Here is a 25,089-nt window from a genome sequence, read left to right on the forward strand (position 1 = left end):
AATAGTTATAGGGTAAATCAATGATGTTTCATAATAAATTATAAATAAATAAAAGGTAAAACAATGATGCCAAAGACACATTATTATTGATATTATTATTACCATCAATTATAATAAGTTACTATATAATAACCATCGTGAAAATATTGTAAAAACTATTGTGACCTTTTCTTGATAAGAAAAAAATGTGATGTCCCTTATCTTTAAACTTTTCTAGGATATATCTAATATCTCATCATTAAATTTTTTTTTTTAATGTATTCAATACTATATTATTTAAAATTTTTAAATATATCCTTAAATTATTAGATGAAAAAAGAAGAAGAAATTTTAACCGGGAAATGAAAAAAAAAATTGGAAAGGACCATACCAAAAAAGGGGTAAGTAAGAAAAAAAGAAAAAAGAAAGAAAGTAAGAATGAAAGAGAAGAGAGCTTAGGCACAAAAAGAAAGAGCCACCCCACCACACCACCACCAGTCAGTGCCAGAGAGATGGGAAAGAAATAAAGAGAAAAAAGTGGAGAGAGTCTTGTATTGAAGGCCACACAACACAAGTCCACAACCAAACACAACCTAAAAAAAAATAACATCAACAACAACAACAACAACTCCAAATAATACTCAAAAATATAGAAAGAAAGAAGAGTCTTATTATTGTACAAAAAGCATTAAAAAGCTAACTGCACACAAATAAAGAAAAAGAAACAAAGAAAGAAAAACCAACAAAACAGAACTACTCATCATCCTCTCTCAAACTTTGTTCATTTTTTCTCTTTGTGGGTCTTCTCGAAATCTCAAAAACAAAATCGAATTGGATCAAACCGAATCTAATCCAATCCAATCAAATCAAATCAAAGCAGATCAGACGGTCGATAGAGAGACAGACAGACAGAGATGTCGTGTTCATCATCATCAGGGTCAGAGGAAGATGAGGAAGCAATGGACTGGTACAGAAAAGGAGGATACCATGCCGTGAGAGTCGGCGATCAATTTGCCGGTGGCCGATACATCGCTCAGAGAAAGCTCGGTTGGGGTCAATTCTCCACCGTATGGCTCGCCTATGACACTCGCACCTCTGTACGTATTTACTTTTTTGTTTTCATTCACTCTCTGAAAATATATGTGTTGGATTTATCAAACCTGATTCGTTGGAATTTAATGGTTTTTTGGATCAGGTTTTTTTTTTTTTTTTTTTTTTGTCTGTATCTATGGATTAAATGCTTGCCAGAGATATTGGATTCTTTCCCTCTTGGTGTTATATTTTATTACAAACAATCCAATTCACATGAAACTACCTGGGTGCTTATAAAGGTTTAAACTTTTGATACCAGATTTTTGTTTCAGTTTTCATTTGATAGATACCATATGATTTGAAAATAGCCCAAGATACCAAATGGGTTTTTTTGGGGGGGGGGGGGGGTGGGGGGGTGGGTGTTGACAGGGTTCAAACCCGAGTCCCTTATTTGAGGATTAGGAGAGTTTATTAGTCAAGTTAGCTGGAACCCACATATGAGTTTCAGTTTTGATCTAATAAAATGATGATCTATTTAGTTACGTTACCAATTGATCTGAATTAGGCACTATAATTGTAGACAGGTTTCCTCAAACACATAGACTAACATGGTTCTGTCTGGTTTAGTGGTTATGCAAAATGTAAATGCTAGCAATGTCATTTTTCCCTACTTTAAAAATCATTACTATTTGGCTAAGGTTACAATATTGATTCTTTTTCCTTTTTCTGGGCAAGACCAACTCTTGCATCTATTTCAGTCTCATTTACTTTTAATCTATTTGTTAGGATTTTGTGGCTCTCAAGATTCAGAAAAGTGCAGCTCAATTTGCTGAAGCTGCCCTTCATGAGATTGAAGTCCTTTCGGTTATTGCCAATGGTGACCCCTCAAATTCGAAATATGTTGTGCGACTTGTGGACCACTTTAAGCATACCGGCCCAAATGGTCAGCATCTTTGCATGGTCCTTGAATTTCTTGGTGACAGCATACTTGGGCTGATCAGGTATAACCGATACAAAGGCTTGCGATTGAATAAAGTTAGGGAGCTCTGCAAGTGCATTTTGATAGGCCTGGATTACTTGCATAGAGAACTTGGTATAATTCACTCTGACCTTAAACCAGAAAATATTCTTCTCATTTCTACCATTGATCCTACCAAAGACCCAATTAGGTCTGGGCTCACACCAGTTCTTGAAAAGCCTGAAGGGAACCCAAATGGTGGGGTTACGAGTACCATTGAAAAAAAGTTGAAAAGGAGAGCAAGGAGAGCAGTTGCTAAGATATCTGAAAGAAGAGCCTCCATGGGAGGAGCTGCAAAATCTGGAAGGAACCTGGATGGGATTGATATGAGATGCAAGGTTGTGGATTTTGGAAATGCATGTTGGGCCGATAAGCCATTCTCAGAAGAAATCCAAACAAGGCAGTATAGAGCTCCTGAAGTTGTGCTACAAGCGGGGTATTCCTTCCCTGTTGATATGTGGTCATTTGCTTGCACTGCATTTGAACTTGCTACTGGTGACATGTTGTTTTGTCCTAAGGGCGGGCAAGGCTTTAGTGAGGATGAGGTAGGATGGTTTGCTTCTTCTTTTTTTCCCCTACTGTGTTTGATCCATTGCAATATGCTGCACCTTAGGAATTATAATCTGTTAGACTGAATAAGTTCATTATTTATCTTGGAAGTTATGAACGGAAATAGCAAATAAGGGAAGATTAAGGATAATGGAAAATATAACTCAACAATATGACTCTCTCTGTTTATATATATATATATATATATCCATATCTGACTAATGTAAAATTTGAGTTTTCTTGTTCTTCACCCATTCTGTTATTTTTTAAGTAATGAGCTTTAGCCTTTGGGGCATGTCACATCCCACTCATTACCCCATCCCCAAAAAAAAGGGGAACAGGGGAAAAAAATAAATTAAAGGGTACCATGTGTGGTGAGCCTAAAAAATAACAATAAAAGTTTTCTTCCTTTCTTCATAATGGTCCCCCATTCCTACAGGAGATAGGTAGCGGATGGGAAGATAAATATGGAGGAAAAAAGAAATTGTATATATAATCATACGTAAATAAATACAAATTTATATTTAACTGGACTTGGATTCCTTTCTTGGTGCGGCATAAGTATGAATTACCATTTTACCAGCATGTCTTAAAAAGCTGATTTTGAATTTTCATATCATTGGTGTGGCAGATGGAAGATGAGCAATTTAAAAAAAGCTTCTAACTGAAATTGATTGTGTGATAATTGATATGGATGTTTACTGGACTTTAGGTTTCTTTCTAGGGATTATGGGCAGCATATATTCCAAGAATGACTTTCCTAATTATTAACACATGGTGACCTTAATTTCATGTCATTGATACCCACCTAACAACTTCCTTGGAATGATCTAAAAAAGGAAAGAAATTGAATTGCATTTCCCTTTAACAAATTAGTTCTTGATTGATAATCTAAATGGTAATTGCAACGTTAGTTATTATCAAGTAATCATTTTGCGAATTAGCAATGTTCATGTCAAATGTCTTTTTGAGTATATTTAGATATAGCAATTTAACGGTACTTTTCATTTGGTTGGTTTCAGGATCACCTTGCTTTAATGATGGAACTTCTTGGAAAGATGCCTCGGAAGGTGAGCAGATTATTCTGCCACTGGCCTTACATGGTTACTATATCCAATAACTTTGATTTTCATTTCTCTTGTGCTTGGGTGGGCAGATAGCTATCGGAGGAGCACGGTCCAAAGATTACTTTGATAGACATGGGGATCTAAAGAGGATTCGGAGGCTGAAATTCTGGCCACTTGATCGATTGCTGGTTGATAAATACAAATTTTCAGAGAATGATGCTCGTGAGTTAGCAGAGTTTCTTTGTCCGCTTTTCGATTTTGCACCAGAGAAGCGACCAACTGCTCAGCAGTGTCTGCAACATCCATGGCTCAATCTCAGGAATTCAACTCAGGATGGGATGAAAGACGAAGCTAATCTGAAAAATGTGGATGTTGGGATGAGCAACCTTCAGATTAAGGTGGGTAAGTGAAGAAGGGATGAAAGGTGTTGACACAGCCACGTGACTTTCAAGTCCCTCCATCCACATGTATGACCATTGATTGTGATCTATTTTTTGGTTTGATACAATTCTAATAAGATTTATTTTTTTATTATCTATAAGATGTAAAATAGTAAGATTCATGTGAGGAAATGATGCAGCAAGATATTTTTTTACTGCAATTATAGATACTCTGGTGGGTTGTACGTAGCTAACCTGATCAATTGATATCTATGTTCTCCACCTGTAATGATTCATGATTGAATTTTTTGCATTGCATTATTAAGACACATGCCCAGTTGGGGACTCAAAAGAGAATGAAAAACCGACAGATTGACAGTGGCTCCTTTTCAGTGTTAGAGCTAGCTTTATATGCATCAGTACTGACCTTAGTGGCTTTTTATTACATATTGATTGCATTGCATCCAATTAATGTAGCAATTGGCGAATGTGCCTTGGAGTAACAGGTTGTGATACAAAATTATGTATATATGGATTTCATATATTATTGTCATGTTAAAGCCCACAAGGAATGGTATGCCACAACTGCCATCACAAAACAACTTTCATTCCAAAATTTCAGAATTGGCTATGGATATTCAACAGGCTAATCAAGATTAATCGCATGTATTTTTTTTGTTATTCTATTTTATCCAAAATTATACTTTTTGTTACCTCCTTAACTGAGATTTTTTTTTTTGCCCTACTTTTACTAATGTTATTTAAAGTCTTTCTTTACTTTTTTTATTCTCTTGACTTAAATCAATTTAGTCTTCCTCACTGCAGCATTAATCACTCTTCTCTGCAAGGGATTTGTATTTTTTAATAAAATGTCTCCTGGATATGGTGCTTATTTAGATTTTGCCGTAATGAGAAATGATATATATATATATATATATATTGGGCTTGAATGAGGCCATGAATAGTAGTACTATTACAAAGAGCAGCTAGTTGAAACTTTTCACCCTTTGAACACATTAATGAGTTAATTCAACAGAACCCAAGAATTAATGTTCTAATCTAATTCTTACTTTATTGCTATCTTCAGATGAAGGAAGAAAAGTCATACCCTAAACAGGGTGAAAATAATTTAACACCTAAATGTACTGTAAAGTTTGATTGCCAAATATAATACAAGCAATCGATGATGGTCTTGTCTTAATCATGGCCACCTTATTTAGAAAAAAATTGCTATGAATATCATCTAAAATTGGTCGATACAATTACCTTTTCTTTTTTTTTTGAGAGGGGATACAATTACTAAATGCCAGAAAGTCAAAGATGTGATGAATGATGATACCTTCAGTTCGGGAATTCAATAGTTCATATATGACCCAAGTGCAGATAGCATTTATGAAGGAAAGGATTTGGCAATTTTGGCACTGGAGACCCTGTGCACTTGTGAGGCAACTTGCACTGTATGATTTAACTCTCAAAATCATGTGGGTCCTCTTCAAACTCTGCTTGTTAAGCAACGTAGTACGGCTGTGACGGATATTCAATTAGAGTTAATTTGACAATGACGATTCATAAATTTGTCTATTTATATTAATAAGTATGTGTTTATTATTGTTTTAAAAAGTTAATTTTTTTTATTATTTAACTTATTTTTGTTAGTATTTATAAATTTCATTACACGTTTAATACTATTTATAAGTCTTATTATACTATTTCAACCAACTTTTAATTTTATTTATAATATTTTTAGAAAAAAAATTCAATTTTCACTAAATAAACCATTCCAAACAGGTTGTAAATCATCAAACTCATTAAATTATTTAAACAAACAAATGATCGCGTGGTTAAGTGTATACGTGTTCAATTAACACGTAATGGGTTTGAAAAATTTTCTCAAAAATTTCGAAGAAGTTAATTAACGTGTGTTGTTGGAACAACGACTTGCACCTAATATTTTACGCTTGTCGTATGAAATTAATACACGTCATGAATCCTTGATGTGTATGTGAGATACTTTTTATTAAGTGTAATTGACCAATGATGGGACAGCATCAGCTAGCAAATAGAGAAATCATTTGCATTTTCTCACATGGATTAGCAGATCACCTCATTTTCTACAACTTTCTTCTCTTTTTAGGAGTTTTTTTTTTGGGCATAAATAATCAATGAGTGGAATTAAGATGTTTAGATTTTGTTAGAGTAACTCTAATTTTTAAAATTTTATCCATCAATTTTGAAATAAGTTAATTAAATTTTATCATATAATTAAAAATAAATGAACAATATTTTAGGGAGTCTATGATATATTGCCCTGTTTGGTATGCGAGTTTAAACATATGTTTTCAGTTTTTAAATAACATTACATGTATTTCTAGTTTTCTACATACTTTTTCACCCATAAGTATTTTCAAAAAAACTAAAAATTGTTATTTAAACACGCATACTAAACAGATCATAAAAACTCGAGAGACACTAATCTCAATTAGTCCAAATAGAACTCGAAACTTGAGGACAAACAAACAACATTAGTCCATATTCCATAATTATAGCAACCGACACTTATAACAATCTTACTTAGAAATACAGCACAGGACAACATCCAACTGGGAGTCGCAAAATCACCAATGAATAACCTCTTCTGTCTCTTGTTCCTGCTGCTCCAACCATTCATTTTTTCGTTTAATCTGTATGCTGTAACAAAGTATCGTTGGATACCCTGAGAGTAAATTTTGTTACTTTGACTTCTTTTTCCAACTTTTTTAGAAACATTAAATCAAATCGAACCACATGTGGGGTTGCCAGACTGACATTAGATTCGGAGGAAGTGGATTTTTGTGCTTTTTTTTGGATGAAAGTTCTAGAGTTAGTGCACACAATATACTACACTTTCTCTCGGCATATATGGATGGTATCCACATATATGTAAGCATAGTATAGTGAATGTATAGAATTTTTTTTTTTTTTTTAATTGTTCACTCTATAAATCTCTATTACTCCCCTCCTTTGTTACATTCTAAAAGAAAAGTGTTATGCACTTGGTAAAAAACAAATTATGTATTATACATAGAAGAAGAACAGACACTTTATTTGAGGTGTAGTTCCTATATTGTATTAATGTAAGATACTTGACATGTTTAGGATATTTTTGCATACATGTCCTAACCATGTCTTTTTTTTAATTAAAAAAAATGCAGGACATGATCATGACACAAAAATAAGAGAAATCGACTACCTTATCATAAAACAAAGAAAGCTTGCATGCTCTAAATACTAAATAGTAAGAGTGTATGTGAAAATTAATGAATATCCTTATTCTTGATTTGTATTCTAATTTGTAAGCATCATTTAATGGTCATGGATTTGTTTAATTATCCATTATTTCTTTTAATTTGATATATATTTAACATTACATAAAAAATAAATTTTTAATAATATATAGAAAATAAAAATAAAAATAAATTTAATAGACATGTCTCGCTTTACCGTGTCCTATTTTTTGAAAAATTGTCCTGTCTCCATGTTGTACCCGTATCCTTGCTTCATAGTAATACATAGGAGAGCTATATGGCAAAATGACAACATGCAAGACCTAGTTTTATCAAACTTCTATTATACATGTATCTAACTTATTTTTCTAAATTAAGATAAATCTTATTAAAAGTGAAAGATACAAAATCAGGTACATTGGTAAATTACACTAGCAAAAGTTTATTTGTAAATGATATTTCACATCATTGCTTGTGTTGTGTGTGGAAGAGCGTATTTTCCCATTTATTGTGTAAAAATACAAAGTTTTTATATGTATTTTCCCATTTATTGTGTAAAAATACAAAGTTTTTATATTTATTTTTAACAACTGAGAGTATCTGACTTTTCCCTTAGGAGTACACAATCCCCTGTCCAACCGTTCCACACGCACCAAGTTATTATAGGAAGGAATCCCATAGAGATGGTCCTAAGATGTTGGTGAGAGGTTTTGAACCTAAGATATCATGAGTCTTTAAGAACCACTAAGCCAACTTAAAGTTAAAAAAACAGAGTTGAAAATGCTCTTTAAAGTTGTACACTCCCGCTTGAGGTGAAAATAAACTCATCCAAGCAAAGCTTTTATCTGGCTTCATTAAATTTATATGTGATATTAAAGGTGTTTCCATTTTTTTTTTTTTTTTTTTTACAATTATTTGAGTCTCCCAGGGACTTGATATCACTTGACACGCCCAAGACTTCATGAGTATCAACTTCTATTGCAAACGTTGAGTATCAACTTGATGTCCCAGGCATGTCAAAGTGATATCAAGTTGTACACATTCTATAAACATTTATACTAGTGAAGTAACCACCACACCAACAGTGTTTCCATTTTTCAAAATGTGGAACTTGTTGCAGGTGAAATAATTAACATCAAATGTTAAATATATTACTCTGCTTACAATTAGTTCATGCATAGCTTTCACTTTCAGTTTATAAAAAGGTGTAAAAAAGGAAAAGAAAAGAATTCATTTGCCCCAATTACATTACCAAAGACACCTGGATTGTATTGTTCATTTATGATTGGATCTAAGACCGGGATGAATATGCAACTTGTCAACAGATACTATGCAATTTATTGCATCACTCGTATCTTAGCTTCAAGCTTTGCTATTCTGTAAAGCACGGATGCAAACAATTAAATATCTAATTTACATTCAGTTATAAGTTCATTACAAAGCCATAAAAATTGAGCAAAAAGATAAATCAAATAAAGCCGTTTCTATAGAAAGAGCACCATGAATCCTACCTCAGCTATCAACTTCTATCGCAGTAGCGATTTGAACATCATGACTGCATGACTTTATTTTGTTTGACACATGCAGGCGCTTTGAACTCCTGGCATTTCCACACTGGTGGTGCAGCCCCAATTGGCATCATCACACCATCAGCTGAAGGTTCCATTGAAAATAAGGGCTTACTGCTAGCAGTAGGGCTGTCCACATTCTTTTCAGTCAATGGGGAACTCACATTCATCTTGCCATTGGGGTTTGCCTGATCCCTAAAGTTAAATATGCTTAAGGGCAACTTTTTTAGCTTCACTCTTCCCCTCTTTTTACCAGTGACACACACATCTTCCAAAGTTTTATCCCTTGGCTGACTTGATTCTGCTTCCCCATTATTCATCCCTAGTTGGCCAGCTATATCAGACTTGCACGCCTTTTCATCTGCTTTAAGCGTGTATAACTCTCGGATGGATCCTTGGGAAGTGACCTTGCCCGCTACAGCATGACCATTACACATGGATGGGGAGTTTGGGATTCTTTCCGATAAGATTGCCCCATTGGATTCCCTACTTTTCTCAGGACTTGCTGAGATTTTAGGCTTCCTGTGTTTATGACCCTTCCAGTCAGAACTTGGAGAATTCTTTGAGATTCTTGGAGAGCTGTTAATAGCTCTATGCAACGTGCGGGCCAACTCTTCGTCGGTCTTGTTATTCTCAATTGGTTGGTATTTTTTGTACAAGAGCTGAACTGGGACATGCTTCTTCTGCTTATTTTTTTTCAGGTATCTTTCCTTACTGGCTGCCTCTTCAGAAAATGAGGCAACCAGATCTAAAGCACTCTTGGCAGCAGCCATTGCTTTTGCCGCTATTGCAGCCTTCTTTTCGGCTGCAGCTCTTGCAGCCTCTGCATCCTTGGCTGCAGCAAAAGCTGCTGATCTTGAGGCCTCAATTATCTCCTCTGGTGTAACATTAGGATTATTCGGATGAGAACTCACTAGATTGTTAAGACGAGTTACATAATCGCTTGAAGATGCAAAAGATGGAGCAGATGCAGAACCGGAAACAGATGCAGATGCAGACGTGAAAGTAGAAGAAGAAGAAGAAGAAGCAACTAGAGAGAGATGCAAAGCACCATCGACTTCCGAGCTTTGCTTTTTCAATCCAGCAAGAAGACGCTTTCGTGGAGGCAAAAGGACATCCGAATCCAAGTGATTAACATCACATATGTTAGCCTCCATTGTTCCTCTAATTATGTATTTTGCCTCACACCCAAAGTTTGAATAATCCTCCCCGTACATAAATCAACCGTTCCATTCACATTCTGGCTAAAACAAAACATCAACAGTATTACAGCTTCAGTGTTAACCAATCCCAAATCCATTATGAAAATTTGGAAAAGCCACATACATACTACATCCAAGTCCAATATTAAATTCAACCCATTTTCAAATGATTCACATAAAATCTGTACATGTTTGGTTAACAATATCAACGAATAAAATTTCATTCAAATCCATACCCTCAATAGTCTCCATTTCTTAGATTCCAAAACGAACACAAAAATAACAATAATAACAAACTCAGACAAATCTGTCTCAACCATTTTAGCTGAATTTAGTTTTTCCTGTTCTTCTCACTTTGTCAGCAACCAAAACAAAGTATCAAATGACATCTAAATCACCGACAAAACCAGAAGATCAAAAGCGCAACAGAATTCAGACATGCAAACATGTACAGATTCGTGCACCAGACCATGCAAAACATCGGATTTCCCTATCTATCCTAGGATTAAGATCAAAGACCAAGAAATGAAATCAAAATCAATATCAACGATTCAATCTAGCATGCTACCAGCTCGATTTAGCAGAATTACACAAATCAATGACACTTCAAGCGCCATTACATTAAATTGCGAAATACAAGAAACACAGTAAAAAACAACACAGACACAGCTAAAGTTGGTGAATGAGGAAGAGAAGGTAGCGTAAATTACCTGCTGATCTTGTTTATTGCAGCAGAAACACACAGAGAGAGATAGAGAGAGACTTGGAATTAGGGTTTGAGGATAGAGAGGGAGAGGGATGAGGAAGAAAATCCAGGGTCGTAATGAAAACCGGAGCTCCTCTTATATATGATGTCAGGAAGAATTTCGATTGGTTCTGGTTCTAGAACCCCACGACGAAAATCCCATTAAAACCATTTAACTCCTGTCACTATTCGAAGTAACCTTGTTTTCATTTCCAATCTACGTATATGCCCCTCATTCCTCCTACTTTTACTAGGAGTATTTTAACTCTCTCTATGTATGATTTATAAAAAAATAAATAAATAAAACTCTCTCTGTGTATTTGTTTGTGCAATTAAATTGCAAATAAAAAAGGAAAATAGCCTAATGGGTCAATTGGGCTCAGATTTCATTAAAAAAAAAAAAAGGACTCGGATTTAGGGTGAACATATCACTCGACCCGATCATGTTGATTGATAGATCTTTGAACTCATTGTCGTTCATCGAAATAATCAAAATTGATTGCACTTTAATTTCAAATTAATTATATATCCGATATAGATTTCCCGTAAATGAATAAAAAATATCCAAAAACTCATGGTCATAACTAATAAAGAAAATCGTCAAACAAAAAACCTAGCATGAGACAAATACAATTTAAACCCAAAATTCAACATCCAAACAACAATGAACAATGAGAGAGATGGAGTTATGAACGGAACATATGAGCCTTTAGTAAGTGGCAAAAAGCCAAACAACAATGAACGACAAACAATGGACAATGAGAGAGATGGAGTTATGAACGGAACATATGAGCTTTTAGTAACAAAAAGGTGAACAACAACGAACAAAAAAGATTGAGTGAAAATTGACATTGAAGCTTCAAAAGGGATTGTGATTGTGAACAAGCAAGGGCCAAAAATGGTGATGTTGAACAAACCAAGGCTGACAATGGCAAGGAACTATGAGGGGTTAGCAAGTTCTTGATATGAGAGAGAGAGAGAGAGAGAGAGAGAGAGTTGGAAAATAGTAATTTGATGAAATATGAAATAGAAAAAGAATGAAAACACAACACGAGTAAAAGTTTGATTGGTCTAAACTTCATTCAAGTTAAGTTCTTTTATTTATTTTTAAACAAAATTGAGACTTGCTTGACTATTATGTTTTTGTGTATCAATATATTTCAATCTCACACTCAGTTGAAATTTCCCACAACTCATCAAATTAGGGCAGTTGGGTGAATTGATTTATTTTTATTAAATATATGTTTACCCCTAAAATATAGGAGACCCCTATAACATTATTGTAGTAGCATTTTATCTATTAAAAAAAATGTCAAATGGTTTATACAAGAATACATTATTCACTCCTCCAGTGGGAGAATGGAGGACTCATTTCGAAAGAATGAATAATTATTAATTTCACCTATATAAGCTCACAATTTGTGTGAAAGTGGAAAATTCATTGGTACTCTCTCAAGTGGGATAAACCATAGACTATAGTCTAACTTCATTTTCTCGCAGGAATACACTTGTTGTAAGAGGAGGGAGCTCCTCCCAAAGGAATGAATAATTTCACTTACACGAGCCCACAATTTGTGTGAAAGTGAGAAATTCATTGACACTCTCTTAAATGGGTTAAACTATAGTATAATCTCAATCTCGCGTATGAATACAACATTTTTCTAAGTGATAGGAAGTAATAGTATTTGAGCTGAACCAATGTCCCACCATTGCCATCCTCACACCAAAAACCTAACCACTAGACGATGCCCTTCGATTTAGGTAAACCATTATCTTCATATTTCTATTACTAATTTATTCTGTTTGCTTCTTAACGAGGAGAAACCTTAATTGGTGGGAGAGGGAGAATGGGTTGTACCCGACTTTGTCTAAAGATGAACTAATGAGAGGTATACCAAAATCTTAATTGAAGAATAGATTAATGGTAACAACAAATTATTATAGTCCACGTTGCTTACTTTTATGGACCCAACCTTTGATAATTGATGAGTATATGCAATAGTTTAATGTTGGTGATGTTAAACTGATAATTTATTAAGGATCTATTTGGGATCCGCTTATTTTGTTAAAATTGAAAATTTTTTGCTGAAAATACTGTAAATAAAGGTAAAAGTTAGTTGAAATAGTACAACGGGACCCATGAATAGTATAAAAAAAAGTGCAATGACACTAATGAATAGTAGCAAAAACAAGCTGACTTTTTAAGCGAGTGCCAAACGCACACTGAATATGTTATTTGTCTTATAGTCTCCCATCCACGCATGTCTTAATAGAAATTGATACACCAAGGACATCTATCTTTTTATAATCAAGGACATCTATTTACCGTTATTACTAAAATGTTGACATTTTTTTTTTTTTTTATCAACAAGTTTACATTAAGTGTATCTATTTTATGTTTAATCATAGTTTAGTTTCAAATTAGTTTAAAACTATCTTCTTTAATCCATTAGGCGATGATTTATAAGACTATCTATATATATTATTTACATAAGTCATATGACTAATTAAAAAAGTTATGTGACTAAAGTTAGTCATAAATAATTTTTTCAATCGCCATATAATGAATTGGAGAAAGAAAACTCCAAATCATATTGGAGCTAAACATTTTCCACAAATTATTAAAATTGTAATCATATATTTAAAAAAAAAAAGGAAAAAAGAAAATTAACTAATTAGTAATTACAAGATACAAAATTGCAGGTATTTTTGTAATAAAGTAAAACAACCAATGCAATTTGTAAGAATTGGAGTGGGCATAATAAAACTACAAAAGTCAGTAAATATACCGAATAAGTTAAGTGACTTTCATACTTCACAGTTTCATCACCCGCGGCGAAAACTACAGCCGTCAAAAAGAGACTAATAAGGAAAACAAATTTAAAAGTAGCGGCGGTTGCGCACTACATTAAGGTGACACGCGTCCCCCCGTTATGGCTCAAATAAAGCTCCTTACGTGTAATCTTATCATAGGCTACCATCCATTTATAACAACGCTCACTCACCCCTCGACCGCCTTTTTCTTCTTCGGCTTCGCATTTGAAACCCGCGATATCAAAAACAAAAATTGAAACTCGCTGTGCTGCTTTGCTCTGGTCTGCTCAAAACGTCGACGTTCGTTTCGAAACCCTAAGCCCTAACCATTATCGAATCTAATCGTCAGGTAAGCAACCAAGGTTCGATTCCTCTTTACATTTTCACCGCCTCTCTCAAATTTCACTTCTCCCGAAATTAAATATACTATCCAAATCCAATATTGGTTGCTTCTTGAAAATTTCACACTCGTACAATTACTTTGCTTTAAAATTGATTGGAAATTTGCAATGGTTGAAACTATTTGTGCTTGTGATTTCAGATGCTTGAATTTTGTGAATGAGGAGCATCAATCCATTGCCAGAGGCAGTTCGGAGTTCAGTGCGTTCCGGCATCATACTCTTCGACATCACTAGGGTTGTGGAAGAGCTCGTTTTTAACAGCCTCGATGCCGGTGCCACAAAGGTAAAAAGGCTTTGCTCGCGAAAGTTTTGTATGGTAAAGCACTATTGAAATTCTGAGAATTGATACTTTTTTGTTGTTGTTGTTGTTGTTGGGGTTTTAGGTATCAGTTTATGTAGGGGTTGGCACGTGTTATGTGAAAGTGGAGGATGATGGTAAGTACTAAACTCCTTCAGTGGGTTAAATCTGTTTAGCATGTTCAGTTTCAATAGTATTTGATGTACTTGCAGGATCCGGTATTACTCGGGATGGATTGGTTTTGTTGGGAGAAAGATATGGTAACCAAGTTATTTGATATTTTCTTTTTGTGTATTTTGCCTGGATTCTTTCTAGTTGATGCTTGTAATGGTTTTCAAGTGCTTATGTGAGTAGTCATTTGTTTTAACTTTGATGGAATCAGGAATGTATTACTGAATCACATAGAGAAACTATGCATGGGGCCTGTATATAAAAGGGATGTTAGCCTAGCAATACAACAATGTAGTACCTGACAGTGTTACAATAGCATGGAAGTAAAGTATAATGGGCTTGGCTTAATGTTCTAAAGAACCTTAAGTTGTACATCTCTTTTTTTTTTAATACCTGTTTTTAGATTTAGCCTCAGAAAAATAAAGTGATGAGTTTTGTAATATATGTTTGGACCCAAAATTTTTCTTTGTAGTAGGTAATGGGTTTTGTTTGAAAGAAAAACTGTTCTCCCTAATGAAACCAAATGACTTGGATGGGTAGGTTTTGACAAAGTTAATCTCAGTAACTACTTAGGCTAACTTAACTGTTTCAGACAGTTTGTGTGGATCATCATATTACTTGTAAGTGTATCTGATAAAGAAAGAAATAGAAGTGCTCATTAACTGCTAGTATCTATCCATCAAGAGGACAGTGGGAGCCTGGGACTGTCTAGGAATTTTTAACTAATAGGTACCGGTTTTGGTGGTGGGGATTTTGCAGTATAATTTAACTCAAGTAGGGGAACATTGAAGGTAATTCTTGTGGATTGAATTGAGATGCATTAAAAATGAGGATTTATCTTATATGGATTTGGATTTGCTAGATGAAGTTGTGATAGTGTTTGGGTATTTCTGAGCAGCAACATCAAAGTTTCACCAGTTGGCTGATATGGATGCTGCAAGTGGGTGCTTTGGCTTTCGTGGAGAAGCATTGGCTTCCATTTCTGATGTCTCATTGTTGGAAATTGTAACAAAAGCATATGGGAGGCCAAATGGATATCGTAAAGTCATTAAGGTATCGGCAGTTCGTTCCTGTTTCAATTTTGCTATTCCATGTGCAAGTTGCTTAATTTTGCTGTTATTCATGCAAGCTTGGCTCTGGTTGACGTTTGATCTATTATGTATAGGGATGCAAGTGTTTATATCTTGAAATTGATGATGACAGGAAGAATGTAGGCACCGCAGGTAACATATTATATTTGTCAATGATATTATTTGATGTTAGGATACTACCCTATTTGAAGATCCATTCATGCCGTTTATGCTCTCTCTCTCTCTCAATGAAGTAAACCTGTTGCACATCATTTGAGCTATCTTAATTTTTTTTTTTTGGCAGTGGGGTTGGTTGTCGAGTTTAGTTTTCAGTAAAATGCATGTTCTGACCTATCATTTAAAAAAATAAAATAAAAAATAATTCCATACTTACGATGGAGGAATAGGGATTTGAACCCTGTTTTGTCTCCATTGGAAACAATAGGAGGTGCCAGTTATGCTACAAGGCTCTTGGCATGTTCTGACCTATCTGTGTAACTTATTATGTGTTATACTTCACAACAACAATTACATTGATCATTGCTGAATAGTGAATATGAACTGCTAATCTGTCAAATTTGTGTAAATGCGTGTGTAACTTACAAATTGAAATATATATATCCAAATGAACGTGTAACTTGAAATTACCTTTATGTGGATAATTTTCTTTTCTATATTGTTTTGCATAACCATATACAATAAACTTTCAATTATTTATTGCTTGAGTCTTTGCAGTTACTGTTCGTGATTTATTTTACAACCAGCCAGTTCGGAGGAAATATATGCAATCCAGGTTCCTTTTTTTGGTCCATTACAACTTTTGATGTAGTTTGCCTCAAATAAAATAACCATTGTATCCATTTGAACTGACTTAGTGCACTTGTGATTTCCAAATTGCATTACTGAACTGACAGCCCCAAGAAGGTGTTGCACTCAGTCAAGAAATGTGTACTTAGGATTGCCCTTGTCTACTCGCAAGTTTCCTTCAAAGTTGTTGATAGTGAAAGGTTACTTCCTATCATTTTTGCAATTTGGGGATAGTTTGATTATCATGTTTGTTTACTTATATATTTTATTCTCAACATGCAGTGGGGACGAACTTCTTTGCACTCATTCTTCTTCTCCTTTGTCACTATTGACAAGTGGGTTTGGAATTGAAGTCTCTGACTCTTTTCATGAATTGAATGCTAGTGATGGTATATTGAAGCTTTCTGGCTTCATATCCGGTCCATGTGATGGTTTCGGAATTAAGGTAGAAGATTTAACTGATTAACTATGTACTTTTTCATTTATTTTGTTATACCTGTTTCTAATTATGTAATGTCTATTGTTGCAGGCCTTTCAATATGTCTGTATCCATTTCTTGTATACACATGTCAACAGTGTACTTTGTCTTTAGGGTGAGTGTCATGGGTTGGAGAGGATTATATGTTATGAGAATTTGGTTGTGACCTTTACATAGTAGCAGATATTAACTCGCGGTTCGTTTGCAAAGGTCCAATTCACAAACTGCTGAGTCAACTGGCCACTAGGTTTGAGTGTTTGGATTCATGGGCAGTCAATGATGGGTCCAAAAACAGGAAGAGAAGTAGGTCTCAAGCATACCCAGCTTATATTTTGAATCTAATTTGCCCTCGATCTCTCTATGATTTAACCTTTGAACCATCAAAGACATATGTTGAGTTCAAGGTGATTCACTTTCTTGTCTGATCTACTGATTTACGTTTAATTTCTAATTGATCGTGTGAGTTTCTCTGGATCTGTTTATTTTAATTTGACTTTGTCTAGTGGTTCAATGTTTATAAATCATATTAAGGTTCTCGGTGATTTCTTTATTATTTATCCAGGCTTGTTGAAATGTCCATAAATTTTCAGGTGGGGTTATTCGACTTTAGGACAGTAATTGAAAATTTGCATTATGAGTCCCTCTCTCTCTCTCTGTCTCTCTCTCTCTCTCTCTCAAAATGATTGCTTATAATTCTTCCCTTGTGGAGTGTTACTGAACAGTTGATCTCTTAGTTTTAGTGATTTTTTTTTTAATCTTTTGGGGACACTCCCACAGGACATAAAACTAGAAATAAAAACTTAATTAAAAATAAAAATAAAAATCCTTGGTCACTGCACAAAGGAAATTCTTAGTCTCACCTTTTAAGTAAAGCTCCAAGAGCTTTGAAATGGTTAAGAAATCCAATACTTTTCATGGCACCACTGATTTTTTTTCTTTTCTCCTTGTTTTCTCTTGCCAGGATTGGGGCCCTATACTTGCCTTCACTGAGAAGGCCATTCAACGATTTTGGAAGGACAATCTAGCTTTTGGTACACCCACTACAATGACATGTTGCTGATTATTAACACTAATTTGATTTAGGGACTTCTGAAACTTTTATTAATCTCTGAGATCTTTTCAGGGGACTCCATTAGTCATGCAACTGATATAATAAGAAAGGACAAAATGTGGAGGGAAGTTGATGATATCATATCAGCAGAAGAAGGTAAAAATATGTTTCCTTTTCTTTTGATTTTTTTTGATAAGTAAATAAATTCATTAATAAAAAAGCAATCCCGATACACAGGCTGTGTACAGAAGAAATCGTCTTTTATTTTCTTTTGAATTTTAAATGGCCTCATTTTTTATTGATGCGAATCAAATTGGTTCCATGTCTTACAAGTTGTACGTAATTATGATATTGCGTTTAAAAAATACTTTAAACTTTAGCAGAAAGATATTGTGTCATACATGCTATCTAGATAGCATGCTTTATGAATATATGCATAACTTTGGTTTGATTTTCTCTTAGCTCAAAGCTAAATATCACCTTCTTTGTTGCTAGATTTTCTTGAAGTAGGTTTGTCAGAAACCTCTGAAATTGCAAAAAAGAAGTGCAGGATCCAAAATCATAAAGCTTCTATTGACATTTTCTCTTCACCTTTAGAGATGCTAACAAAAGAGGTCAACCATTTGTCTCACACACACAATATAATTCCTCCTGGGAACTTGCAGAAAATTTCTGCTGAATTTAAAGAGCAACAAGTTGAGAGGGGGTTTGTTTGTCAAAAGGATTATACTTTACAGTCATGGGATGGTCTTGAGGCCAAATCTATACCCACAGTGTCATGTAGGTATGACAACCATCTGTTGAAATCTGATAACAATTCTTTATCCATGGAAGATCATTTCTTGGAAAATAGATTCGATGATAATGTGGAGGAAAATAGTTTAAGTTCAGCATGTGGAGTTCAGTCCCTTAAAGTTGTTCCAGATGTTGACATTGAATCAGCAGGGCGTGCATTATCTTGTGACTTTTTTAGCAGGGATATAAAAAGACCTTTGCTGCAGGGTTGCTCTTCACAACAACGCCTGCCACTTAAAAGGTCTTTGTTTGCAAATGATGAAGGATTTGAATTTCAAAGAAATGGCTCCATGACTGACTGGAAGCAAGCAGGTGCTCATGACAAAGTTAATATTCTAGAAGTTGAGGGCAGTAACCATACTTTTGATTTCCTTTCGAGGAGCTTGTGGCAAGATGAGGCATCATGCTATCAGCCCTTCACCAGAGAAATTACAAAATGTGAATTGCCTAGAGAATTTGATTTTTCGTCCAGAGCTTTTGTAAAGTCAGATCCATCTTTTGGAGAACATTTCATTGAAGATGTTCTTGAATCTGATTCACTCACACAAATAGCAAACTTTGGCTCTGGTAAATGGACCTCAAATTCAGATTGGTGTTGCCCGACCTCAGATCCCTTATTTCAAGCTACACCATGGGATGTTGAGCATTTTAAGGACAAAAATGCCCCTGGAGTGAGTTCTCACTCAGGTGAAAGCACTAGTTATGGGCATTTTGTGGATAACAGAAAAAGGGGCTGCAAATCTAGTTATGATATCATGTCAAAGGTCTCCAGCCTGGAAAATGGCACCTCAAGTTGTACATATAGCAAATTAGAATTTAATGGTATTTCTGATTCTAGTAGAGATTTCTGCGAATTCCTTCAAAGAGACAATCAAGATTTTAGATTTCCAGATATATTACCAGATGAGACCGATTGGTTATATCTGAACTCGTGTGCTAAAGAGAAGGATATTGATAAGTATAAAGGCCAAAGGGATTCAATGAGATATCAAGATTGTGAACAGGATCATGTTCCTAAAGAAAGATCAAGAAGCCATTCAGCTCCACCATTTTACAGAAGAAAAAGGAGGTTCTTTTCCTTAAATCATCCTGAAAGAAAACCTGATGCCAAAACCTTTGATAATGCCCTTACCTATCCAGGTATTATTTGTGATTTGAGTTGCCCTTTAAGACGTGGCAAAATGATGCAAAACTAACTAAAATATGTCTGTAAATTTTCAGAAGCAGACAAGTTGAAGCATGCAAAAGAACCTTCTGGTATTTCTCATTTAATTTCTAAGCCGAATTCTGTGGAGCATTTGTTGTCAGAGACTAGGTAGTACAGATTTTTTTTATTTAAAATTTTATATTCTTATTATACCAGTTTTGATGCAATATTGCCTTGCTGAATTCCTAAATTACCTTATTCTTGCTTTCAGACAAGATATGGAGAAGATGGCAGGCATTTCAGACCTGAAGGAGATTGAAGGAGAAAAGTATGAACAGTCCCATTATCTCTACATTCAAGGTACCATTCCAGTTAAAGGTAAGCCAATATTTAGGCAAAAGTGTGCCATTTGTAAATAAAAGATTGTGAACTGGAACATTGAGTTCTTCAATAATGCTAGAAGCATTTATCAATTTGCCAACAAGCAATTAATTTTGCATCAGGTTTAGTGATGGCAACAATGTGGGATTTTTGTGCCCAGTTCTCACCCCATTCTTGCCTCAGGTTTTAAAACCCCTCCCTGTCACCCTGCCCCATGCACAGGGCTAAGAAACCTGCCTCCATCCTACAACCCAATACCATTGATATAAACTTTCCAAATTAATCACACATGTTACATAAACACAAGCAGAAAAATAATACTTGGAACATCAATATCAATTGGCTTTCTAAAAAGCTTGATATTTTTTCCCTCAGAAAATTCACAAATGTCAATTTTTTTTACCTTTACCCCAAGTTGTCCCAGGAACCAAAGAAAAAACGAATCAGAACTTTAATATAAACCCAAAGAAGATTACAATATTTACATAACCAACCACAATACAGAAAAACCAGCCAAAAAGCTCAAATGACCAGATCTAGAGAATTTCTTTGTCTTCTCTGAAGAAAATGGCTTGTGATGGCCTATTTGAAGAAGCAGAGGCAGTGGATGACTTCTTGTCTGGGGATGAGGAGGTCATTGATGTTTGCTTGTTGGTGAAGAATGATGCAGCAGTGAAGGTTGAAGGGGTTTGGTTCTGTGGAGGCCAAGACACTTTATTTGCACTGAGTTTTGTCTCTTTGTGTGTGCGTGAGAGAGAGAGAGAGAGGCCGGAGAAGGAAAAAAAAAACACTAATGAAAATAACATATGGGTTTTTGAAGTAACATACCAAGGGCATCAGGGCAGGAAGATCAGAACCTGTCTCCACTCCAAACCTGCCTCAGTTTAAATTTAGAATCCCGTCCCCATCCCATCCTTTTCATGTACTGGGGAAAACCCACCCCATTCAGGGCAGGCTGCATGATGTAATTGCCCTCCTTAATCAAGTTTTAAAAAAAAATCTACCAGCCAAAGCCTTGTTTCATTTTGGCTTGTGGATCTTGCTTCTTATGTCTTCATTGTCATAATAGATTAACATAGCATTGACCTTACACTATCTCATCTTTCAGTCTCCAACTCAAAGGAAACTCAAGATTCAATGGATTCATGGTCCAAATGGCAGAATTGCTCTTCCCAGATAACAGTTGAGTAATTTTGCAAATTGAAAGACTGTTTTAATACACAGATGAGCTTTTCATCACTATTCAAGTTTACTATAGTGTACAGACAAGTAATTTAAACATCCATTTAACTAGTGAATGATGGGTTTTATCTTTTTCGTACAGAACAAAAATAGATCATGTGGTATTCATGATGAAAGTAAAATTCTTGACATCTCTTCGGGATTCTTGCATCTTGCCAGTGATTCATTAATTCCTAAATCTATCAACAAGAACTGCCTGGGTAATGCCAAAGTTCTTCAGCAGGTGGATAAGAAATTCATTCCAGTTGTGGCTGGTGGAACACTTGCCGTTATTGACCAGGTTTATTTATTACTATTTTTTTCTACTTCTTCATGCAATATCTGCCTTGTACTGAATTGCATGGTGGTCTTTGGAGGGGATCAAGGGCACTAATGATCAATTGTAGTTTTTATACAATTTTGTGATTGATGGAATTTCTATTGGAATTAAGTTACCCACAGTTGCCTCTTTGCTTTATGTAAACATACTTGTAGACATGATTATAAAAAATAAAAAATAAATAAAAAAATAAAAACTTGTAGACATACTGATTGAGAAAAGTATAAGTTTGGCGCCTATATATAAACATGCTTTCATTACTTGTTCACTCATCCTGAAACATGTGTATTTTCACACACACACACACACACAGACACAGTGGATTTGCATAAATTTGGATGGATTTATGACTTGGCAATGGTGCTCTTCTGTAGCATGCTGCAGATGAAAGGATCCGACTGGAAGAACTGCGAAAGAAGGTAAGAATGTTTAGTTGTTTGAACTTGTGAAATGATAATATATATATCATGGCTTATAAGACTATGTCTACTTAGGTGTTATCTGGAGAAGCAAAGACAACAAGTTATTTTGATGTTGAACAAGAGTTGGTATGTCTGAATTTGATGCTCTTTTAGGTTCTTCCGTGAGCATATGGAGCATTCGAATCTCTGAAAAGTTTGACTTAAATATGGTAATAACAGACACTGCCAGAGAATGCCTATCAGTTACTGCAATATTATGCTGAAGAGATAAAAGATTGGGGTTGGATCTGCAACATTCATGGTCAAGATTCAAGGTCTTTCAAGAGGTATTCTCTACCTAGAAAAACTTCGTACTTGTTGGTTATCTAATTATGAGAAAACAGCGCTGGTTTAGCATATCAATATCCACATTCTGAAATATAGATACAACAGAAAGAAACTTTTTTGATGGGAAAGACATGAAGAGGCATTGCTAACGTGCATGTGTTCATGTATTTTTACACTGTTAATGAGGCTAGATGGTAGTTTTACTGTTATATTGTTCATCATGTTCTGTAGTTCTGCCCCCCTTTTTTTTCTCGAGGCAACAATTTTTTTTTTCTTTCTTTCTATTTTTCTTTCTTACCCTAATTTGTGGTTTGTAACATTAACCATTGTGGCAGGAATTTGAATATTCTCCACAGGCGGCCAACAGCTGTCACACTTATTGCGGTGAAGCACAATCTCCTTTCTCATTTTCTTCTTATGTTCAATATTATTATGAGCTAAAAACATGTCAGAAAAGGACTTTCATATTTCTCAAATAATTGTCAAAACCAAAGTTTTATGGTCATTGCAAATGAGCCAAGTTGCTTGTGAGCTGCTTGGCTGTTGATCCACTGATGTCTCAACTTCGCTCATTACAAAATTGAGCTAAGATCAACCATAGCTATGCTTGATTCTTAAGTGTGCAAGTCTATATACGTTAAAGCATAGAAACATACTTTGATAAGTATATGCATTTAACACTTGCTTTCAACAGGCTTGAGCTTGATCTTGATATAGGCTTGTCAAAGTAAATAGCCTGAGTTTAAGATTGACTATCTTATGATTAGCAATGATTAAGCTTCTTAGGCTATAAGCTTGATTCAAAGCTTGAGCTAAGCTCAAGCCTATATAAACTAAATTGAATCAAGTCAAAAAATTAGCACTCAGCTTGTTTTGGTTGCAGCCAAAGTTGAAATTTTTGCATAAGTGCTGCCTCTCATGTATTTATTATATTTAGTAATATAATTTCTTTCTATAATCACATGCAGGTACCCAACATTTTAGGTGTCAATTTATCTGATGTAGATCTTTTGGAATTTCTTCAGCAGGTATCATATGACCCTCTTACTGGAACTTTTCCTTTTCTTCTGGTTACCCTCTATTCTTTACCTTCTTTAAACACAATCAATGCCTTTCTAAGTCCAGTTTATTGTGCAATCTGTAGCTGGCTGATACAGATGGATCCTCAACAATGCCTCCTTCAGTTCTTCGAATCCTTAATATGAAAGCATGCAGAGGTAAATTCTTGATCTCATAAAAAACATGCAAGTCATGAACAAATGGTGTATTGAAAAGCGCACAACTATTATTCTAGTCTGTGCATGTGGGAGGAGATTTTTACACTATATACAAAATATCATTGAGTGGGTTTATGTGTAATTACCATAACAAAATACTCTGTTATGAGCTGGTGTACTAAGGGAAGTGAATCTTTCTTAGTTCAGTGTTACATCTGACTATCTGAGACTTTTCCCTTTTATTTAACCTCTTTGCAAGTTTTCACGTTTTAGCCAGCTGGCCCTTTCTTTTTTATTTTATGTGAAAGAAGAATCTGGCACAACACCTTCTATGAAGATGAATTTTCTTCTTATTTCTAGAGTTTTTCCTTACTTTTGTTGTTACTCTGTTATTATATTAAGGTGCAATTATGTTTGGGGACTCCTTGTTACCTTCAGAATGCTCCCTCATCGTTGAAGAGCTAAAGAAGACCTCACTTTGTTTTCAAGTGAGTTAATTTTCTTTAAAAACATTTTTACATAGGTCTATGCAAATTGATTTCATGTGTATGAGAGAGAATTATTCAGCTGTCATCTTGAGTAACTGTGAAACGTGTGTTGTGCAGTGTGCTCATGGACGTCCCACAACTGTCCCTCTTGTCAGCTTGGAGGCCTTGCGCAAGCAGGTAGCTAAGGTCGGATTTTTGGGTGATAGTTCAAGTGAGTTGTGGCATGGTTTACGTCGACAAAAACTCGGTATTGAACGTGCGGCACAGCGGTTAAGTTCTGCAAGAGGTTAGAGTTGAGGAGACACCAAAGGTGTTCCCAGAATCAGTGTGGCAGCCCTACATGCATGTTAATTGACACGTTCAGTGTAAATTCATTCTTTGTCATCTGGTGTATGGCTCACTTTCAGTAATCAGTATACGTTAAGTGTAAATTCATTCTTTGTCATTTGGTGTATAGCTCACTTTTAGTAATCAGTATACGTCGGAACCCTGCTCAGTAAATTCATCTGGACATAATAAATCACGATTTCTTTACTTTTTTGTCTTCATTCATAGGAGGATATAACCAGGAAGTTGGAGATGATTTTGGTGAGGCCAAAGCTTAAGTACACTACTTAGATATCGTTCCTTAAGTTCCCTTCCTAAAATTCAACTATGTGACAGTACTTAACTAAAAATACACTTCTATTCATGAGAAAAAAGTTACATGGCTGAATTTTTAAAGGGAACCTTAAGAACATCTAAATAATGTATCTAACAGCTTATTTGTTACTATGGTTTAAATAATAGTTTTCAATATTTAAACAACATTACAAATATTTTCACATTTTTTTATCCACACATATTTTTAAAAAATAC

The 25,089-nt window shown here is 34.9% G+C and overlaps 3 protein-coding genes across 9 annotated transcripts; 2 read left to right on the top strand and 1 right to left on the bottom strand.

Moving 5' to 3' along the window:
- Positions 1–483: 483 nt before the first annotated feature.
- Positions 484–4,307, top strand: LOC112005514 (uncharacterized). Its single transcript, XM_024037766.2, has 4 exons — positions 484–1,076; positions 1,798–2,574; positions 3,601–3,648; positions 3,735–4,307. Exons 1-4 carry the CDS (start codon positions 894–896, stop codon positions 4,053–4,055), a joined length of 1,329 nt encoding a protein of 442 aa, XP_023893534.1. The 5' UTR covers positions 484–893; the 3' UTR covers positions 4,056–4,307.
- Positions 4,308–8,409: 4,102 nt separating this feature from the next.
- On the bottom strand, positions 8,410–10,957 carry LOC112005522 (uncharacterized). Of its 3 annotated transcripts, XM_024037778.2 has the most exons (3): positions 10,769–10,957; positions 8,800–10,100; positions 8,410–8,665 (listed from the first exon to the last, which is right to left on the bottom strand). In XM_024037778.2, exon 2 carries the CDS (start codon positions 10,071–10,073, stop codon positions 8,838–8,840), a length of 1,236 nt encoding a protein of 411 aa, XP_023893546.1. In that variant the 5' UTR covers positions 10,074–10,100; positions 10,769–10,957; the 3' UTR covers positions 8,410–8,665; positions 8,800–8,837. The 3 variants fall into 3 exon arrangements, with proteins under 3 accessions (XP_023893546.1, XP_023893545.1, XP_023893544.1); XM_024037777.2 differs by lacking the exon at positions 8,410–8,665 and having other exon boundaries at positions 8,680–10,096; XM_024037776.2 differs by lacking the exon at positions 8,410–8,665 and having other exon boundaries at positions 8,680–10,100.
- A 2,848-nt stretch (positions 10,958–13,805) lies between these two features.
- On the top strand, positions 13,806–24,765 carry LOC112005523 (DNA mismatch repair protein MLH3). Of its 5 annotated transcripts, none has more exons than XM_065768794.1 (26): positions 13,809–13,966; positions 14,159–14,301; positions 14,402–14,453; positions 14,529–14,576; positions 15,386–15,540; positions 15,653–15,710; positions 16,293–16,350; positions 16,472–16,564; positions 16,647–16,809; positions 16,894–16,909; positions 17,023–17,246; positions 17,804–17,873; positions 17,966–18,049; positions 18,389–19,828; positions 19,910–20,003; positions 20,107–20,213; positions 21,325–21,398; positions 21,541–21,738; positions 22,152–22,196; positions 22,272–22,325; positions 22,419–22,525; positions 22,862–22,910; positions 23,495–23,554; positions 23,671–23,743; positions 24,146–24,231; positions 24,349–24,765. In XM_065768794.1, the coding sequence occupies exons 2-26, from the start codon at positions 14,176–14,178 to the stop codon at positions 24,520–24,522; spliced, it is 3,708 nt and encodes a 1,235-aa protein (XP_065624866.1). In that variant the 5' UTR covers positions 13,809–13,966; positions 14,159–14,175; the 3' UTR covers positions 24,523–24,765. The 5 variants fall into 5 exon arrangements, 4 of the variants coding, with proteins under 4 accessions (XP_065624867.1, XP_065624868.1, XP_065624866.1 ...); XM_024037782.2 differs by having other exon boundaries at positions 17,026–17,246; XR_010627144.1 differs by lacking the exons at positions 22,862–22,910; positions 23,495–23,554; positions 23,671–23,743; positions 24,146–24,231; positions 24,349–24,765 and having other exon boundaries at positions 13,806–13,966; positions 22,091–22,196; positions 22,419–22,479.
- Positions 24,766–25,089: the final 324 nt, after the last annotated feature.

Source organism: Quercus suber, unplaced genomic scaffold (genome assembly GCF_002906115.3).
Source record: "Quercus suber isolate HL8 unplaced genomic scaffold, Cork oak 2.0 scaffold_997, whole genome shotgun sequence".
In the NCBI taxonomy this organism is placed as follows: domain Eukaryota; kingdom Viridiplantae; phylum Streptophyta; class Magnoliopsida; order Fagales; family Fagaceae; genus Quercus; species Quercus suber.

What these genes read in the sequence shown, in the direction of transcription:
- LOC112005514 (XM_024037766.2), top strand. Translation starts at nt 894, where the DNA reads ATGTCGTGTTCATCATCATCAGGGTCAGAGGAAGATGAGGAAGCAATG. An exon ending in AAGGCTTTAGTGAGGATGAG is followed by an intron (nt 2,575 to 3,600) that starts GTAGGATGGTTT and finishes GGTTGGTTTCAG; the next exon opens with GATCACCTTGCTTTAATGAT. An exon ending in TTGGAAAGATGCCTCGGAAG is followed by an intron (nt 3,649 to 3,734) that starts GTGAGCAGATTA and finishes TTGGGTGGGCAG; the next exon opens with ATAGCTATCGGAGGAGCACG.
- LOC112005522 (XM_024037778.2), bottom strand. Translation starts at nt 10,073, where the DNA reads ATGTACGGGGAGGATTATTCAAACTTTGGGTGTGAGGCAAAATACATA.
- LOC112005523 (XM_065768794.1), top strand. Translation starts at nt 14,176, where the DNA reads ATGAGGAGCATCAATCCATTGCCAGAGGCAGTTCGGAGTTCAGTGCGT. An exon ending in AAAGTTGTTGATAGTGAAAG is followed by an intron (nt 16,565 to 16,646) that starts GTTACTTCCTAT and finishes CTCAACATGCAG; the next exon opens with TGGGGACGAACTTCTTTGCA. An exon ending in TAATGCCCTTACCTATCCAG is followed by an intron (nt 19,829 to 19,909) that starts GTATTATTTGTG and finishes GTAAATTTTCAG; the next exon opens with AAGCAGACAAGTTGAAGCAT.